Source organism: Cynocephalus volans, chromosome 10 (assembly GCF_027409185.1).
Source record: "Cynocephalus volans isolate mCynVol1 chromosome 10, mCynVol1.pri, whole genome shotgun sequence".
Lineage (NCBI taxonomy): Eukaryota > Metazoa > Chordata > Mammalia > Dermoptera > Cynocephalidae > Cynocephalus > Cynocephalus volans.
Window position 1 is genome coordinate 448255 of NC_084469.1, and position 19948 is coordinate 468202.

Genomic DNA, 19948 nt, shown 5'->3' on the forward strand with positions numbered 1-19948 from the left:
TATTCTCCTTGGAATTTTCTCTTTCTTAGGCTCTGGCCGTATCCTTCCCTATGGCTATGACTTCAGCTGGGAGTAAAAAAAAAAACAAAACAGGTCAAATAGCTTAAACCAAAGGTTAAAATACATCTCACATCTTAAGAGATATGGAGCAACTCCAAGCCTGATTAATCTGAAGGCTCAGTAGTGTCACCAGGCACCCAGGGACCTTTTTTTTTCCCCCTTTTTTACTTTTTAAAAGATGACCAGTAAGGGGATCTTAACCCTTGACTTGGTGTTGTCAGCACCATATCATGGGATTTCTTGGCTTCCATAACCAGGTTATAAATCTCCTCTTTTTTTGTTTTTTTGTTTTTTTGTTTTTGTTATTTTGTTTTTTCGTGACTGGCACTCAGCCAGTGAGCACACCGGCCATTCCTATATAGGATAGGAACCCGCGGCAGGAGCGTCACTGCACTCCCAGCGCCGCACTCTCCCGAGTGTGCCACGGGCTCGGCCCTATAAATCTCCTCATATATACATATATATGTATATACATGTATACATATATGTATATATGTGTATATATATATGTATATATGTATATGTATCTGCATATATCTATATCCTATTGGTTCCGTTTTTCTGGAGAACCCCAATACAAGCAATTCCAGCGCCATATCCAAACATGACAACATGTAGATGAAGAAGAGTGTCTCTTCCCATATAGTCTCTTTATTTTTAACCAGCGACACCATCCCCAGAAGCCCCCAGAAGTCTTTCCTCACATCTCATTGGCCTGAATTGCATCATATGTCCCTTCCTAAATCAGTCCCTGGCAAGGAAATTGTTGATAAGCACTATTGGCTTGTATTAATCAGGATTTACTGTTGAACCACTTGGAGGGAGGGTGGAACGCAGAACAAAATCAGGGCTCTGCCCAAAATGAAGAGGGCAGGCGATCAGATCTTACTGGTACACACTAGTTTTTCTTCTACTTTATTGCTTGCTCCTTTGTTTTTCTTTGCCGTACAACTTTTGTTCCTACTTCTTAAGTGTTCTATCATATCAGGTTTTATTCCAGGTTTTTTCCAATCTAGAACAATCCCACACCATGCATTCTCCCTGGGAGACCCTATTCATGCTGTTAAATAAAATTTATAGGAGGCCACTCTTTTGGACTAGCCTCCTGCACTAGGCACCAGCAGACCAGACCAAACCAGAATGGAGTCACTGATGCTGGGTGCCACATAAGCAAAGTGAATTCTAAAACAGGCCAGTTTAAAAAGACAAACAAACAAACAAAACAAAAAACTGGATATTCACAGCAACCAATCGAAAGGGGCCCAATTTACCTGACCCGGCATGATACAGAAGTCCCCTCCCTTTTAACCCTGTAAGGAAAGTAACTTTGAAACAACCAATTTGCTTTTTGTTCTCTGCTTCTGCTTTCCTTGGCCCTTTTCTGCCTATAAAACCAACCTCCCCTGCTCAGCTTATCAGAACACTCATTCTATTTTATAGAATGAGGTATTGCCCAATTCTAGAATCGCAAATAAAAGCCAATTCAGATTTTTTAACCTAAATTTATTGTTATTTTTCTTTTTTTCTTTCTTTTTCTTTTTTTTGGCACCTGGGTGGTAAGGGAATGTACTTTTGTATTTTAGCAATGCCTGTGGGGACTGGCTGGTTAGCTCAATTGGTTAGAGCACGGCCTTGTAACACTAAGGTCTAAGGGTTCAGTTCCCTGTACTAGTCAGCCACCAAAACAATGCCTGTGATTTTTACCACCACCCAGGTACAGCAGGCTCTCCACCTAGACCTTACTTCTCCTCAAGATAGGGGTAGCTCTAGGACCCCTCGCTCCGTCTGGATATCCCTTGGGCCTCTCCAACTCCACCTGTGCCAATGTGCTCCTCCTGAATTCCTTCTGTCTCGGTAAATGGCCCTTCCTTCATTCAATGCCCCAAGACTGAAATGTGTCAGCTCAGACTCTTCCCTCTCCCTCACCCCCATGATGTGTTCCATCATCTTGAACATTGCAGAGTCTCTCCACTCAGTATCTCTAGAATCTGTACCCTCTTCTCTGTCCTTGGGAAGGGCCCTCCTCATGTCATGCCTGGATTCATGTAAGGACCTGGTTGGTAACCTTACCTCTTGTCTTGTCCTCTTGCTCCATTCCAGCATGCCTGTCTCACTGATGCCAGATCTTTCCAAAATGCAAATCTGATTCTGTCCCAGCCCTGCTCAGGATCCTTCTGTGGCTTCTTACTCCAAAGGGCATATCCGGGTCTGGTCCCTGCCACCTTCTTCAGTTCACTACGTGAAACTTTCCGTGTTCACTCTAAACTCAACATGCTATCTCCAACATCTTGGCCTGTGCACATGCTGCTTCTTACACACCATTACCTCTCCCAACACACACACACACACACACACAAACACACACTTTTTCTCTTCCATATGCACTCAAAAGTATTTTAGTTTTGGTTTTGTCATAAGCCATGAAAGCATGCATAATGCTCTGTAACTTGTTTTTGCCACTTGTCATGTGTTGGCCACCTTTCTATGCCAATGACAGTGCTACCTTATTTTTCTCACAAATGGCTCCTTTGTATTCCTTCATAGGGATTTACGTCATTTATTTAACCATACCTCTATTGATGGACACATGGACATCTAGGTTGTTTTTCACCATTATAAACACTGCTGCAGCAAACACTTCTGTACATATATCTTTGCACACCTATCCTAGCATTTGTGTAGGATAGATTCCTCAAAGTGGAATTGCTGGGTCAAAGGTTTTGTCTATTTTACATATCAAGAGAACTGCCAGTTTATCCTCAAGAAGGTATCCGTTTACACTACCACTAACAGTGCATAAAAATAGTATATACTGATAACACCAAGGTCGAGGGTTCAGATCTCCATACTGGCCAGCCACCTCAAAAAAAGTATATAAAAAGCAACCATTTCTCAACATCCTCATCAATACTAGATATTATCAATCGTTTAAATCTGTGCTCATCCAGTTTTTTGCCTTAATTTGTATTTTTCTGATTACTAGTGAGACTAAGCATCTTTTTCATATTTTTTTATGTATCATCAACTGTTTATTCCCCCTACTCATTTTTTTCTGAGTGTTTTCTTTTTACTGATTTGTACCTCCTTCCATTTTCTCCACCTGACCAATTCCTACCAGACCTTCCAGACTTGCGCCAGGTGCTACCTCCTCCAAAGAGTCTTCCCAAATTCTCTGGCCGCTCCCTGAACAACTCCCCCCATCGACCCCCACCACCAAAAGCTAAGCCCCCTATTCTGCACTCAGCGCTAACCTTTCCGCATGACCACGAGGCCTGCACAGGAGCATGAGGTTTTGGTTAGCTGTCTCTACTACCCCAGCTCAAAGCAGTGTGCAGTGTATAACATAGGCGCATAATGAAAGAATGAAAGAATGAGAAAATGATCCACAAACAGGATTACTTTGAGCTTTATTTCCTTTTTCCTATTCCCTGAGAAAACAATACGGAATGAAACAGCCTGTTTTGCTCTATTTCATAACCAAAATGTGAATTTAGCACAACTCCCTTCACATAAAGAGCTTCAGTACTATGACTTCATTGTTTTAATTTTTCCTTCCCTTTATTTTGAAGTTAAATTCCTTGGGGTCATAGGATCCCAGTCTCATGACTAGAAGCAGCTCTGATTAGCTGCCTTTTTTTTTTTTTTTTTAAAGATGACCGGTAAGGGAATCTTAACCCTTGACTTGGTGTTGTCAGCACCACGCTCTCCGAAATGAGCCATGGCTGGACCCAAACTAGCTGCTTTTGCATGACATGCATCGAGGCATAGCCTCATTTCCCTATCTCACACCTCTGCCTGCTCACCTCCACAAGATACCTGTGCTCCTGACATACTGCACCAAGCATTCAGGAAAGGCCAGAAATGAAGGTGCATCCAGAAATATGTTTTATTCAACCTGGGATGTCTAATAAAGGCTCTGGACATTTAACAAACTTGTTAGTTTACAAATGCTGCATTTATTATGAGAGGCAGAGCAAGGCCTCAGACAAAAGAACACACATCCCACTACATTATCATAACCTGGATCAAGGATCTTGGAGCCAAGCAAATTAAAGTCAACATTCAACAATCAAGCTATGGGTAAATGACCTTAAGACCTTGTATCTGAAATCCACAAACCTGGGCCTTCTGTTCAACCTCAATGATAGTTAGATCTGAAACCGAATCTGTGGGATAAGCACTTGGTTTTCTTTGTTTTGTTTTGTTTTTTGGCAGCTGGATGGTACAGGGATCAAACCCTGGCCCTTGGCATTATCAGCACCAAGTTCCAACCAATTGAGCTAACTGGCTAGCCTCTTTAAAAATAATAATAATAATAATTTAAAGCAACAACTCATTTTGCTTTTACCCTGAATAAAATATTTCATCTGCAGCAGCAGCCAAGGAATACTTCAGTTCCGATTGCATCTAGTGATGATAGTAACACTGGCTAACATGTGTCGAGTGCTTTCTATGAGGCAGGCACTGTGCTAAGGTGCTCATGCATCACCTCATTTAACTAATGTCAGTTGGTCCATTCTCAGCAGACATGGAAAGCACAGCGTGCTAATACCTGGGAGGATTTACAGTCAGCTCTGCAAATGTACATAAGCATCTCAGTCTCCAACCCATTTCTACAAGACTAGGAGGGCAGAGAGGAGCCTGCAGCTGGTCAGAGATGGCTTCTTTAGAGGAAACTTACAGTGCAACTTCTCCAACTCTGATAAATTCACATGTCCTAACCTGCTTGCCTATAAACTGGGATTTGAAGAAAGTTTTCCCACTTCTGGGACACCAGAAGTTGGAGCAAAGCACTGTTATTAATCACAAGAAAAGATGAAACATCACCTGTTTCCCAAGTGCTCATAAACTGCTTAAAGCTTATTTGAAAGGAAGTAAACGGAGCGGCGAGTAAAACATGGCGGGGAGGCAAGTTTACTCTGATCCCTGAAGCCTTCTCTTCACCTGGGCAGACTCTGAGAAGGTTCTGGCAAAGCCTCTGAACACAGCCAGCTCTTGAGGAACGGTTGTGCTGGGGGAAGGGAGGCTCAAGCCTAACGAAGGAGCTGCCCCCACCCTTAAACCTCAAGAGGTGCAGCCAGACCCTCCCTGAAAGGGCGAGCCTGCGGGGTCCTCTTGGGGGACGCTCGAGCTTGTCCTGGCCAGAGGCGGGGGAAGTGAATTGGGAGGTCCGGTGGGGTGAGGGGAGAGGGGCTGCGGGGGCCGCGGCGGGGGCGGGTGTGGGGCGAGCCAGAGCCTTCCAAGGAAGCCCGGAGGACTGGGCTGCGGGAGCTGGATGGTGGCCGAGTTCTCTTAAAAAATAAATAAATAAAAATAAGGCGCGGGGTGGGGGGGAGAGAGAAAATGAAAGAGAGAAGAAAACCAAAAATCTCGTCTGAGCTTGACTCTTGGCGGTGGTGCTTTTGCCAGCGCCTCTGCAGCGGTTCCCAGGGAAAGCCTGCCAGACAGGGACAGAGGGACAGACCAGTGGAGCGGAAGAGAGGCCAGAGCCGGCTTGCAATGTTCCAGGGGGTGGGGAAGGCTGCACCGACTCTTAAATAATTGGTTCGGAGACAATTGGCCATCCTATGGAAAATCTGTAATAGATCCCTATCTCTCAGCAGGTCTCCAAATAAATTCCAGATGAACTAAAGACCTACGGGGTCTTTAAGCAAAATTAATATGGAGCTTTTGGAAGAAAACACAGAATGATAGCTGTATGACACTGGGCTAGGGAAAGGTTTAACAAGGTACAAAACGTGCAAAACATAAAGGAAAAGACGGTAAACTTTACATTAAAATTAAAATCTTCTCTATGACAAAAGACATCATATACAGAGTGTAAAGACAAGCCATAGACTGAGAGGAAATTTGCAACCCATATAACAAAGAATAAATCTGTAGAGTATCTTCAAATGTCTAAGAGAACCCAATAGAAAAATGGGCAAAGGGATCTGGCTGGTTAGCTAACTTGGGAGAGCATGGTGCTGATAACACTAAAGTCAAAGGTTCGGATCCCTATACACAACAACAACAACAAAATATATATACATATATATATATAAATAAATATATGGGCAAAGAGTATGAACAAGCAATTCACAGAGAAAGAATCCCAAAAAAGGTCAGTAACAAAAGAAAAGTCAATCAATTTCAGTTGTGATCATAACTGGAAATTTCAACTGCAAAGCCCCATTCAGCATCCACAGAAATGTTAAAAATGAACATCTGGGGGGCCAGCCTGTGGCTCACTTGGGAGAGTGTGGTGCTGATAACACCAAGCCAAGGGTTAAGATCTCCTTACTGGTCATCTGTTTAAAAACAAAAAGCAAAACACCAGAAAGTAACAAGTGTTGGTGGAGATGAAATCAGAACAACAAATTCAGATTAAAGATTGTGTGTGTGTGTGTGTGTGTGTGTGTGTGTGTGTGTGTGTGTGTGTGTGTGTGACTAGTTGGTACAGGGATCGAAGCCTGGAATGTAGTGTTATCAGCACCACACTCTAACCAACTGAGTTAACCAGCTAGCCCAAGTTTAGAGTTCTTAATTGGCTTTTACTGTATTTGTTATTCTAGAACTGGGCAACACCTCGTTCTATAAAGTAGAATGAGTGTTCCAATGAGCTGAGCACAGGAGGTTGAATTTATAGACAGAAAAGGGATGGAAGAAGTAGAAACAGAAGACAAAAGACAGATTGGTTGTTTCAAAGTTACTTTTCTTGAAAAGGCTAAAGCAGAGGGAATTTCCTTACCTTGATGGCTAAAACTGGTATATTTAGAGATCTGGCTACTAACTCTCCTGATTCCTGAGAAAGTCAGATAAACAATTTGGTTTTAGCATGAGTGACTCCATTTTAGTTTGGTCTGTTGGGCCTAGTGCAGGAGCTCAGTCCAAACCTATAAATTTTATGGAACAGAACCCTTGTCCATTGCTGGTGGGAATGTAAAATGGTGCAGCTGCTGTGTTAAACAGTATGGAGATTCCTCAGAAAATTAGAGGGCTGGCCAGTTAGCTCAGTTGGTTAGAGCATGGTGTTATAATACCAAGGTCAAGGGTTCAGATCACCAAACCTGTCAGCTGGAAAAAAAAAAACAAACAAACAACCCGGGCTGGCCAGTTAGCTCACTTGGTTAGAGTGTGGTGCTAATAATCCCAACCTCAAGGGTTTAAGGATTTGCATCCCCACACCAGCCTGCCAGGGAAAAAAACCAAACCAAAACAAAACAGAATTACCATGTCTACTACTTCTGGGTATCTATCCAAAAGAATTGAAAGCAGGGACTCAAACAGATAATTGCACACCCATGTTCAAAGCAGCATCATCCACAATAGCCAGAAGGTGGAAGCAACCCGTGTCCATTAAGGGATGAATTGATAAACAAAATGGAGGAATCCTGAAGACAGTATGCTAAGTGAAAGAAGCCAGACACAAAAGGACAAATACTTTATGATGATGCTGCCTATGTAAGGGATCTAGAGCAGTCAGATTCATAGAGACAGAAAATAGAATGCTCATTGCCAGGGGCTGGGGGAGGAGGGAATGGGAAGTCACTGTTTAATGGGCACAGAGTTTCACTTTGGAAAGGTGAAACAGTTCTGGAGATGGATGGTGGAGATGGTACAGAACAATGCCACCGCATGTAAAATCATGCAACTGTATACTTACAACAAATGGTTAAAGCCGTAAATTTTATGTATACTCATATTGTAACGCAATAAACAAAAATAGAAATTTAAAAGAATAAAGTTGGCTTAAATCCAGGCCCTCAACCTAGCAGAGCCGCTCAGGTGACCCCGTACACCTGGTCCAGCTCATCGACCTCGCCCCCGCACCTCCCTCCCCAGCCCCGCCCCTCCCTCCCCCGCCCCGCCCCTCCCTCCCCAGCCCCGCCCCTCCCTCCCCAGCCCCGCCCCTCTCTCCCTCCCTAGCCCCGCCCCTCCCCGCCCCCACAGGTTGCGACCCTGCGGCCCCCGCCGTCTCACCACGCAGGCGCTGAGCGGTGGCCAGGATGGGGCGTGGCCTCATTCTGCGCCTGTGCTGAATTCCAGCCGCCACTGCTGTGGGATAAAATGATTCCCAGGTTGGGCTCCCTGGCCTGTTGGCCTAGTGGAGGCCGACACAGCACACGCGCAAACCGAGCACGCGCGTCAAATGACGGAGAGAGCGCGCGCTCCCCACGTCCTGCGCGCCCGGCTGCCAGGCCTCCGTCTCAGTCGTGACTCCCGCAGGGCCGGGGCTGGCGTGCCCACGTCTGAAGAGCAATGCCCGGGGAGATCATCACGCTGCAGCTGGGCCAGTGCGGCAACCAGAGTGAGCAAGCGAGCCCTGAGCCCCTCCGGTCTCTGGGTCTGCCTCTTCCCGGTCCTACCCAAGAGCTCGGCATCCACTAGTCCCTCTTTCCCTTCCATGAGTCTCCTGCCCTACTGCGTATGATGACCCAGACCGAGAGCTGTGCCTCAGCCCTGGGCTGTGATGGCTCAGAGACCCAGGTGTCTTGGGTCCACCCTTGAGTGTGACAGCCTCTGAGCCTACAGCTGGGCTCCTCAGGCCTTAGGACTCAAGTAGACTCAGGTGTCTCCCCCTCTCTCCCAGTTGGGTTCGAGTTCTGGAAACAACTGTGCGCCGAACATGGTATCAGCCCCGAGGGCATCGTGGAGGAATTCGCCACCGAGGGCACTGACCGCAAGGACGTCTTTTTCTACCAGGTGCCCCCAGCGACTTGTCCAGGGCCGGCCGTGGCCCGGGGTCCCTGAAGGGAAGGGCAGCGGCCTGGTACTGGGAAATCCGCTGGGCAAAAGGGCCAGGCGGCTGGCTTGAGGAGGGAGGGCCGGCAGGAGCCAGTGTTGGGAGGACTGAGGACTGGGCAGGTCCTAGCCGATTGGGCCCCTTCCCGGACTCCCCTTGATAGGCGGACGATGAGCACTACATCCCCCGGGCCGTGTTGCTGGACCTGGAGCCCCGGGTGATCCACTCCATCCTCAACTCCCCATATGCCAAGCTGTACAACCCAGAGAACATCTACCTGTCTGAGCATGGAGGAGGAGCTGGCAACAACTGGGCCAGTGGATTCTCCCAGGTCATTTGCTATTCCCTGGCAGGGCCCACAAGTCCCTGTGTGGCCGCAGGCCCTGTGACTTCTCAGAGAGATGAAACCAGATCAGGATGTATGAGAGCTGGAAGGAGAGAGACATGGCTGCAGGGAGTTAACTACATAATATTAAGAACCTGCACTAGCTGGTGCTGTGTGCCAGGCTATTCTAAGTGCTTTACATGTGTTAACTTATTTAAACCTCGGAGGTACTACAGGTTCACAGCCTCTTATCTGCCTTTCCAGAATCCAAAAAGCTCTGAAGCCAAAAGAGCAGCAAAACCAAATCTCAATGGAGACAGACTATTTTAGAGTTTCTGTCCATTTTATTGTTATTACTCATACCTTTCATTACAGAAATATTAATGTATTTGATTAATGCACCTCAGATCTCCTCTGGGGTTTTATTTAATATACATATATGTACCATATTATCTTTCTAAAATCTGAAATATTTTGAATTACAAAACATAACTGGCTCCAAGGATTTTAGATAAGGGTCTGTGGACCTCTATTATTACCTTCATTGTACAGAAGCGGAAACAGGCATAGAGAAATCAAGTAACGTGCCCAGAGGCACTCAGCTAAATGGGCTGCAGCTAATGTATGAACCCAGGTAGTCTGGGTATAGAGTGCTTGCTTTTAACCACTGTGCTGTACTGCCTCTCAATGTAGATTAAAAGCAGGGCAGGGGCCGGCCCATGGCTCACTCGGGAGAGAGTGGTGCTGACGACACCAAGGCCAAGGGTTCGGATCCCTGTATAGGGATGGCCGGTTAGCTCACTGGGAGAGTGTGGTGCTGACAACACCAAGTCAAGGGTTAAAATCCCCTTACCGGTCATCTTTTAAAAATAAAAGGCAGGGCACCTATGCTACAAAAAAGTACTTTCAGGTGCTATAAGGAGAATCAAGGGTGGCTATTCTGAGGTCAGGACCCTCATCACATGGTCCTATCCCACTCTGACCACCCCCCATGTCTGTCTGTACAGGGAGAGAAGATCCACGAAGACATTTTTGACATCATAGATCGGGAGGCAGATGGTAGTGACAGTCTAGAGGTAAGTGTCCCAGGAATGCTGGTGGGAGCTGACATAGGGAAGTCTTGGCAACACCCGTTAGAAGCTATCTATTCAGCACAAGACCCACCCATGTACCCTTTGCACTGTACAGAAGCTACTGGGCCTTGCTGGAGACAAGGCAGAGTCTCCTAAGCTGTACATGTAAAAGGACCGCAGGGGAAGGAAGGGCTCAGTAAGATAGGAGTCCAAGAAATTGTGGGGTGAAGGGCCAGCCTTTGGCTCACTTGGTAGAGTGTGGCGCTGATAACACCAAGGCTGCGGGTTCCGATCCCTAATAGGGATGGTTGGTTAGCTCACTTGGGAGAGCATGGTGTTGACAACACCAAGTCAAGGGTTAAGATCCCCTTACCAGTCATCTTTTAAAAAAAAAGAAATTGTGGGGGGTGAGTCCAGTTTGAAATTCTGCTACTAGATACCTGGACACTGTTGCCCATTCTCCATGCAGGGCTTTGTGCTGTGTCACTCCATCGCTGGGGGGACAGGCTCTGGCCTGGGCTCCTATCTCTTAGAACGGCTGAATGACAGGTAAGTCTGTGTTTGGGGGACTAGGAGGAGACATGTCCTCCAACTTGGTTTCCCAAGTGACTGGGAGGCCCTGCAGATAAACATCCCTATGTGCTGGAGTAGGAAAGAGCCCTTCTAGTCTCTCCTATAGTGAAGAAAGTGAAGTTACAACAACTGAGAACCCAATCACACTCCTAGTGGTGGGAATTGGAGCCTAGGATCTGGGCCAGGTACGAAGGTCCAGGGAGTGTGGCCAGATTAGGAGCTGGAACTCTAGATCCTAAGATGTCTCTCTGCCCTTCTCCCTTGGGGGTTACAGAGTTCCAAAAGTCAAGTTTCCCTTCTCTACTGATCCTGTGACCCACCCAATTTCCCCTTCCAGATTTAGCTGCTTTCCAGACAGGTGTTGGGGAACCTCATGTTCACCAAGCTCCAGTCTGTTGCCCTGATCTTTTTCTCCCAACCCCCACCAGGTACCCCAAGAAGCTGGTGCAGACGTACTCAGTGTTTCCCAACCAGGATGAGATGAGCGACGTGGTGGTACAACCTTACAACTCACTCCTCACGCTCAAGAGGCTGACCCAGAACGCAGACTGTGTGGTGAGTCCTGGATGCTACCTTTCCCCACTCCCAGTGTCCCTGTCGACTTATTCATCTTCATGCATTTAAAAAGCCCATTCTGAGCCCTCCTTTGCCAGAGGCCTGTGCAAGTCCCTTTTAGATGGGACTCTCTGGCCATGAGGCTCAAAGGAAATTAAGCTTCAGAGCCTAAGTTCAGGCGGGTTTCCTATTTTCACTGTTCCCATAAATCTGCCACCCTCTTTTGTCCCCCCAGGTGGTGCTGGACAACACAGCCCTGAACCGGATCGCCACAGACCGCCTGCACATCCAGAACCCGTCCTTCTCCCAGATCAACCAGCTGGTGAGCACCCACTACCCACTCCTGGACTCCTTTGGACTGGACACCCTCCTTGCTGGAGGGCCATCTGGGGAAGGGAGGCTCATCCAGGCCAAAGCCTATGAAGTGACACCCCGGCCCCCAGGTGTCCACCATCATGTCGGCCAGCACGACCACCCTGCGCTACCCTGGATACATGAACAACGACCTCATCGGCCTCATTGCCTCGCTCATTCCCACACCCCGGCTCCACTTCCTCATGACCGGCTACACCCCCCTCACCACGGACCAGTCAGTAAGAGCAACCCTCAGTGGCCCAGGCCAGGCTGGCCCTGGACCTGGCAGGCCCCAACCTAGTCTCTCTCTTCCCCCCACTACCCCAGGAGCTGCCCTCTGCAGCTCCCAGAGGCTCTGCGCTCAGGCACAGATCTACAGCTTTCTTGCTGACATGCTCTCTGTCTTCCCATCTTCCTGTCTTCCCTCTGCCTTTGGCTCCTGCAGGGCTTGGGTTGTATGGAGTTGGGTTTTGCTACTGCACAAGGGCACGAGTTTGCTGAGCGGAGGAGGGCGAAGACCGTAATCCTGTGGCAGAGACTCAGTACAGACCTGAATCTAAAGACATTCCCCACAGAGACCCTCCTACCCCGAGTCTGACGGGAACATGTGTTGACCGCTGTTCTCTGTCCATGAATCAATGGACTGTGCCCTGAGTGCTGGCCTGGTCCCTGTGACCCACTGTCCCATCAGGTGGCTAGCGTAAGGAAGACCACGGTCCTAGATGTCATGAGGCGGCTGCTACAGCCCAAGAACGTGATGGTGTCCACAGGCCGGGACCGCCAGACCAACCACTGCTACATTGCCAACCTCAACATCATCCAGGGAGAGGTGGACCCCACCCAGGTGGGTGAGGCCCCTCAGTTCTACCCCCTTAACCTGCAGGGCTAGAGGAGAGGCTACCATCACCACTCCTGTGCCCACCCCAGGTCCACAAGAGCCTGCAGTGGATCCGGGAACGGAAGTTGGCCAATTTCATCCCCTGGGGCCCAGCCAGCATCCAGGTGGCCCTGTCCAGGAAGTCTCCCTACCTGCCCTCAGCCCACCGTGTTAGCGGTCTGATGATGGCCAACCACACCAGCATCTCCTCGGTGAGTCTTGTAGTTTGCACGTCTTTTCCCCTAATTGGATTCCTGATTGTGACTCACCTCTCTCCATCCCAGTTGCCCCTGCTTCCAGCTTTTTTGCTGTAGTACAGCCCAGCCTTGATTTCCTGGCTCTCTGGGCCACATTGTTTCTCAAAATTCTTTGTCGCCCTTGCTTTCTGTTTACCCCAAGCTCTTTGAAAGGACCTGTCGTCAGTACGACAAGCTGAGGAAGCGGGAGGCATTCCTGGAGCACTTCCGCAAGGAGGACATGTTCAAGGACAACTTTAATGAGATGGACACGTCCAGGGAGATTGTGCAGCAACTCATTGATGAGTACCATGCAGCCACACGGCCAGACTACATCTCCTGGGGCACCCAGGAGCAGTGAGTCCCCCAGGACAAGGACCCTCATCTGCCTTATTGGTTGGGCCAGGCCCCATCTGACTGACCTCCCCCTCAGAGCACAGATCAGGGACCTCACACGTCTCTTTCTCATACACACACGTACACACATTCTCTGTTGGCCTGGGGACATGTTTCCTTCTCCTCTTATGAGACTATCTTTAATAAAGCAGTGGACATAAATGAAGTCACTGGTCTCTTTGAAGGCTTTAGAAACCGGGCAAGGGGATGCCTGTTCTTTTACCATCACTCTGATGGAGTCCCTCCCCATTTCTAGCATCTTCAACTCTGAGCAAACGGTCTCCCCCAGATTTTCCTTCTGCCTAATTTTGGAGAACACAGGTGGGGTTTGACCTACCTGAAATTCCTTTCCAGGGTGAATATGCCCACAGATATTACCTTGTTCTCTGTCTGGCCCCCTTTGGATCCCAGTTGCCTGTCAAAAGTCACTATATTAGGTGAACATTCCACCCGTTTCATGTTCCCACATCAGAGAGTCCTGTTGATTACAAAAACTGTGGGCCTGAGGCCACCACGCCTACCACTAGGCCCTGGGCAAGCAATGGAATCAGACCAGCTACCTTTAAGCTTCTTGCAAACAGGGTGGTGCTGGAAAGACAGTCCAGGAGATCCACTAGTTTCAGGCAGCTGGAGTCTAGGAACATCAAGTCAAGAGGACAAATTTATTCTTTTATTTTATTGTTTCCATATAATGTATGTTTGTTTGTTTGTTTATTTATTTATGATTCTTTGAAAAGAATAACAAAGTTTGCAAACCTTTATCTAGACTGACCAAGAAAAAAAGAGAGAAGACAGAAATTACTAAGATCAGAAATAAAAGCAAGGGGCTGGCCCGTGGCTCACTCTGGAGAGTGCGGTGCTGATAACACCAAGGCCATGGGTTCGGATCCTATATGTAGGGATGGCCGGTTCGCTCATGGGCTGAGCGTGGTGCTGACAACACCAAGTCAAGGGTTAAGATCCCCTTACCGGTCATCTTAAAAAAAAAAAAGAAAGAAAGAAAGAAAAGCAGAGGCGTGGTAGAGCAGTTGCTTCTATTATGCTGGAGTGGGCTTTGAGGAGAGAAATGTCCTCCTCTTTTTCTGGTCTTTGCTGGTGACTCTCCTTGTGTCACTGCAGTTGAGTGTCTGGTGGGCTGCCTGCATGGTGGCTCTGGCTACTGTTGTGTTGAGCCACTTTTGCAGCAGCCGTGGCTGTGGTGGGCCGTCCATGTGGAAGTGGTGTTTTTGGCATGCTCCTTGCCTGCTTCCAGGCGTGGAATGCTGCCCTCTGTTCCTGCCTAGTGTCCCGGGTGTGCTCTGTTTCTTCAAGAGGCCAAATTGAAAACCTGGACTGCAAGCAGGGTCAAAAGTTTTTCCACAGCTAAGGCACCATATTTCTGTTCTCAGATGGTCTCCAGTTATTTAAAGGACAGCGACTTCCACTTCTGGTCAAAGACTGTAGGGAAGTACTTGATTTAGGAGCCTAAATCTTCAGGATCGAAAGGGCAAAGCAGCTTCTTCTTAGTCTGTGGTGGATTGTCCGGGCCCCATTAGGGTCTTATATACCCTAAAGGTGAGGATTATAGTGATGGCTAATATGCATGCATACACTGTGATAAGTACATTCTTTTGTTTAATCCTCATGACAACCTTACGAAGTGGTAGACATTATTATTAATCTCATTTTATAAATGAGGAAACTGAGGCCAACAGACTTAGATTCAAACCCTGGTTTGACTGACTGGTATCTGTGTTCCTAACCATTGCACTGTCCTGCCTTTTGTGATAGTTTATAGGCTGGTGTAGAATCATCCTATTTCTGAGGACTTTTGGAGTCCCTGGATGAGCTCATGATTGTCAGAGTTTGTGGCACGTTGAATACCTGTGTAGAGAGGGTAGATTGTATCCTTGGAGTGGGGGTAAGGGGTGTCAGCCTCAACTGGCCTAAATATACTTACAAAGTGTCCCCATCACCCAAGTCAGGGTAATTGGCAACTTCTGCCTGCCTCAACTGGCCTAAATATACTTACAAAGTGTCCCCATCACCCAAGTCAGGGTAATTGGCAACTTCTGCCTGCCCTCAGGATGTCTGGGGTCAAAACCAGAGGGTCAGGCTGAGTGGATCAGAAGGATTGGGGCTGGCAGAGCTCAGCACAAGGGTGAAACACCAGCCCAAGAAAGTTTCTGCCACTCTTACTGGGGCTGAAGAGTACTGAGGAACTTTGGGCAAATTGAGATCCCCCCCCCCTTTTTACATTAGAGCATACTTGCTCACTATTGGCCTGGGGATATACTTTTCCTCCCATGAACCATTTATCTTTAATAAAGCTCTGCATGTGAACAGAGTGAGCACTATACAGGTCAGACCCCTATGAACAGAGGGGATCCTTGTAGGACTGATGCACAGACAGGCAGTCAGAAGCCAGGCCCTGGGTTGCCTGAGGGATGGCAGGGAGGCCACAAGCCTGTCACCATTGCAGTCAAAGCAGCCAGGCTGTCACTATCAGTTGCCAGTGTCTGCAGGGGGCTGACTCAGGGAGAGCCAGCCTGGTTGGTATCAACCAGCTGCCTGTTCTCTCAGTAGGGAGGAAGATGACTTCAGCAAAAACCAGTGTACACCTGGTCCCTTCTCAGCTTCACTTCCTCCTTCTGCACCACTGGGTACCTGGTCTCAGTTCTCTCCCTTAACTGCCCCCGCCCCTGATGACCAACCTTTCTTCACTTGGGGCATGTGCAGGAATAGCTAGTGATGAGTGGGGGGTCATGAGCTGGCAAATGTAGAGAGGCTGGTACATATTAATGGCCAGCTGGCCCACTTCCAGGCCACAAGCAGGTCCTCCTTTGCAAGATTCTGTTAGGCAGAATGTAGAGTCCCAGGCAGGAAGAAATACCCAGGTAGTCCAGAGTAAAAGCCATGTCTAGATAGTACTACAGTCACCAACCCAGAGGGGTGAATAAATACCCTGGGAGGGAGAAATGGATCCGCAAAGATGTCTCCTTTTTCTGACTGCTGAGCACCAGGCATTGTAAGAACAGACTCACACTTCAATGCCAACTTCAGAACCAGGTCCCTCCCACAAGGCTATTTCCAGATCAACCATCACCCCACACCAGTGCAGCCCCTCCCTGTTCTTGGCCAGCAGCAAAACCCAAAGTGTGTCAACTAGAGGGCAGTGGAAGGCCAGGTGGAAAGGGAAGGAAGCCTCTGGGAATCAGGGCAGCAGGTGGTGCTGGTATTGAAAAGTCCCTGTGGTCTGAGAAACTACAAGCCACAGAGATAACTGTCCCTGCTGAGAGACAAGCGTTGCTGTGGAAAAGTTGGAGAGAAAGCAGAATGCTCAAGCCTGGAACAGGAACTTCTTCTTGACTAAAGGAATAAGAGGAAATTAGCCATTTAAAGGTAATGTTCCCAGAACACTCCATTGTCATGTGACCCCAGGGACTCTCGAACATGCATGAGACAAATCTGTAGCAGGAAGCACATAACCAAAAACAGAGTTGTGTGAAGGAATCTGAAACTTACGGATCGCAACTTTGGGAAGCATATTGAGATGAGGTAAAGAGGTGACAAGCACAGTGGGCACACACACTGGACAAAGTGTTTGGTGGGTCAGTCTAGTAAGCCTTATCCATGGTCTCTGCCAGTTTGCAAACATTCTAGATCTCCCTAGAATTGGGCACTCAGTGGAGAGTCAGTTACAATCCAACATACAGTACACTGTCCAGCAATGCCCATCTCCAACACTTGCTCCCTTTCCATTCCCTCTCAGGCATCTTAAGCAGGGAAGGGGCTGCCCTAGAAAAGTAACGAAACATTTTCAATCGACATTCTGGTTAACCAACTCATCATTTACAAGTTTTAATTAAATTCCACAGGGCCAAATAACCACAGTGTAAGAGGTAGAATCAAGTTTCTTGCAAAGCTACAGGCCCCGGCAGTTAGAGTCCAACAACCCATGAGACCCAGTTGGAAATGTCCTCCTCATATCTCACTGGCATTATTATCTTAGTGATGCTGGCCATGGAAGCTGGAGGTAGCAATTCTTCCCTCCAACCCTCAAATCCATTACTGAGTTATTAATAGGGGACCAACTCATTCTGGTTTTAGCACTGAAACTTTGACTCCTGAGAAACCCCTCAGATTTGGTTTTAAAAATGAAATGCCCACATTCCCTCAGTCATAGGAAAATTAGGACAGTTGGTCACCCCAAATTAAAGAACACCACAGAGAATGACTGGAAAATCTTGAAGCAGTATGTATGAGGGATTAGGGCTGAATTAAGGCCTGGTAGACATTTGTTCATAAATTAAGCAAGCTTTTATTAAAAACAGAGACCGAGTTGCCCATCACTAAGCTTCCTAATGAACCCAACTTAAAGAGGCTCCCAATTTTATTGGAGAGGGGAAGTAGCATTGTTGCCATCTGTACAGCATTTTACCCTGCATGATGCACTTTCTCAAGCATGAATCATCTGGGCCCTTAGAGGGAGGATTTTTGTCATTTATCATCATAGGGAAATGGGCTCAGGAAGGTTAAGTAACTTGTCCAAGACCACACAGCTGTTAAGTGAAAGACACACTTGACCTCAGGTCCTCTGGCTCCAAATCAATTCTTTCTGCCACACCCAGTGTCTAAGAAGTGCTCAGAGGTTTCCTGTGGCCTGAATGGCAGTTGCAAATTCTTGAGCTGAGAAGGAATGTGATGAAATCTGTATTTTAGGATGGTTAGTTTGGAACTGGCTTGAAGAGTAAATTGGTACCATTTAGTGTGAAGTGAAAAAGCATTCAGTGGTATTTCATTTTTGTTTAAAAAATATGGATATAGAGTTATCCTTCAGTATGTGGGAGATTGGTTCTAGGATCTCCCTTAGACACCAAAATTCATGGATGCTCAAGCCCCTGATATAAAATGGGGTAGTATCTGCATATTACCAATGCATATCCTTCTGTGAACTTTAAGTCATCTTTAGATAACTTATAATACCTAATACAACGGAAATGCTATGGAGGGCCAGCCTGTGGCTCACTCGGGAGAGTGTGGTGCTGATGGCACCAAGGCCGCGGGTTCGGATCCCTATATAGGGATGGCCGGTTCGCTCACTTGGGAGAGCGTGGTGCTGACGACACCAAGTCAAGGGTTAAGATCCCCTTACCGGTCATCTTAAAAAAAAAAAAAAAAGTAAATGCTATGTAAATAGTTGTTATACGGTATTGATTAGGGGATAAAGACAAGAAAAAAGTCTGTATACTTTCGGTACAGACGAAAGTTTTTTTCAAATATTTTTGATCTGTGGTTGGTTGAATCTCCAGATGTGGAACCCACAAATATGGAGGGCCGACTATATAGAAAGAGATAAAGATCGATATATATAGAGAGATGGAAAGAAGACTGAAAACAAGTATAATAAAATATTAATAGGAGTTACATTTGGCCAGTGGTATTATATGTATGTTTTTCTATATTTTCCAAATGGTCTGTGATGGATATATTTTACTTTGATAACCAGAAAAAATAAGTTTTAAGCGTAAATGAGTAGAAGTGTAAACAGGAAGAGCAACCAGAGGTAAAGAGCCCACACATGGATAATGCCAATAAAATAGATATGAAAAACAGATGCCAATAACAGAACAGAAGAAGAAACCTATGGTGTTATCCCACCAAGATCAAGGGTTCGGATCCCCGTGCCAGCCAGCCACCAAAAAAACAGAAGAAGAAGCAACCTAATTGCTTGGGGGTGGATACATCTTATTTCTCACGGATTCTTACCCTCTATCTGAAAACTATGGGAGACATGAGAGTTTAGGATTATTTCAAAATCAAGTGGATATATTTGATTCAAGTTTAGAATTCCATAAGAATAGCAAGCAAGGAAAGAAGCTCACTATTTTTCATATTATGGACAAGAAAAAAGTTAACATCCTAAATTAACTTTTTATAATATATTGCATTAGTATACAATTAACATACAATATATATACAGCCCTGCACTGCTTAACGAAAGATCAATTCTGAGAGATGTGTCATTAGGCAATTTTGTCACTGTATGGACATCATGGAGTGTATTTACACAAACCTAGAAGGTATAGCCTAATTCACACCTAGGCCATGTGGAATAACCTACTGCTCCCAGGCTACACACCTATGCAGCATGTTACTGTATCAAATACTGTAGGCAATTGTAACACAATGGTAAGTATTTGTCTATCTAAACATACCTAAACATGAACAAGGTAATGCTTTGTACTACTGTGAAGGTTCCGATGTCACTAGGCGATAGGAATGTTTCAGCTCCATGATAATCTATGGCACTATCATTGAGTATGTGGTCTATTGTGGGCCAAAACGTCATTGTGAGGCACATGACTGTATTTATAATGTTTATAATATTTACAATTAATATACAATATCTATATATTAATATACAATATAAACGGATATGAAAAATTTTAACAAAACTATTAAAGTGATGGATAGTTAAATACTTAAAAAGCTAGAGAGGGATTGCTGAAAGTATATAATTTTTGCATGTCATCATGTTTTATTCTTGTGGTTTTTCAAATTAAATAAAATGTCTCAAAGTTGTTCAATTTTAAGTGCTATATGTATACAAAACAATATTGAAAATACAAAGCCATATTGAAAATCTTGCTGAGCATTGCCTGTACATCAAGCACTGTTCTAAGCACTCTGCATATACCAGTAGAGCTCAATTAATTTCCACAACCACCGTACGGACAGGCGCTGCTATATCCCAGTTTTGACAAAGAGGAAACTGACACTGAGAGGAAAGTG

General features: G+C 46.4%; 1 protein-coding gene across 2 annotated transcripts; it reads left to right on the forward strand.

Annotated features, from left to right (window-relative positions):
- Nucleotides 1-8301: 8301 nt before the first annotated feature.
- LOC134388493 (tubulin gamma-1 chain-like) lies at nt 8302-13196 on the forward strand. 2 transcript variants are annotated; one of them, XM_063111566.1, is made up of 11 exons: nt 8302-8350; nt 8633-8745; nt 8949-9116; nt 10118-10213; nt 10653-10732; nt 11185-11311; nt 11547-11633; nt 11755-11904; nt 12357-12509; nt 12593-12754; nt 12942-13196. In XM_063111566.1, exons 1-11 carry the CDS (start codon nt 8302-8304, stop codon nt 13137-13139), a joined length of 1383 nt encoding a protein of 460 aa, XP_062967636.1. In that variant the 3' UTR covers nt 13140-13196. The 2 variants fall into 2 exon arrangements, with proteins under 2 accessions (XP_062967636.1, XP_062967637.1); XM_063111567.1 differs by having other exon boundaries at nt 10118-10186.
- The last annotated feature ends 6752 nt before the right edge of the window (nt 13197-19948 follow it).

Bases quoted from the DNA above. Each gene is read 5' to 3' on its own strand.
- LOC134388493 (XM_063111566.1), top strand. From the start codon at position 8,302: ATGCCCGGGGAGATCATCACGCTGCAGCTGGGCCAGTGCGGCAACCAG. The intron at 9,117-10,117 runs GTCATTTGCTAT...CTGTCTGTACAG, and splicing joins GGGCCAGTGGATTCTCCCAG to GGAGAGAAGATCCACGAAGA. The intron at 12,510-12,592 runs GTGGGTGAGGCC...TGCCCACCCCAG, and splicing joins GAGAGGTGGACCCCACCCAG to GTCCACAAGAGCCTGCAGTG.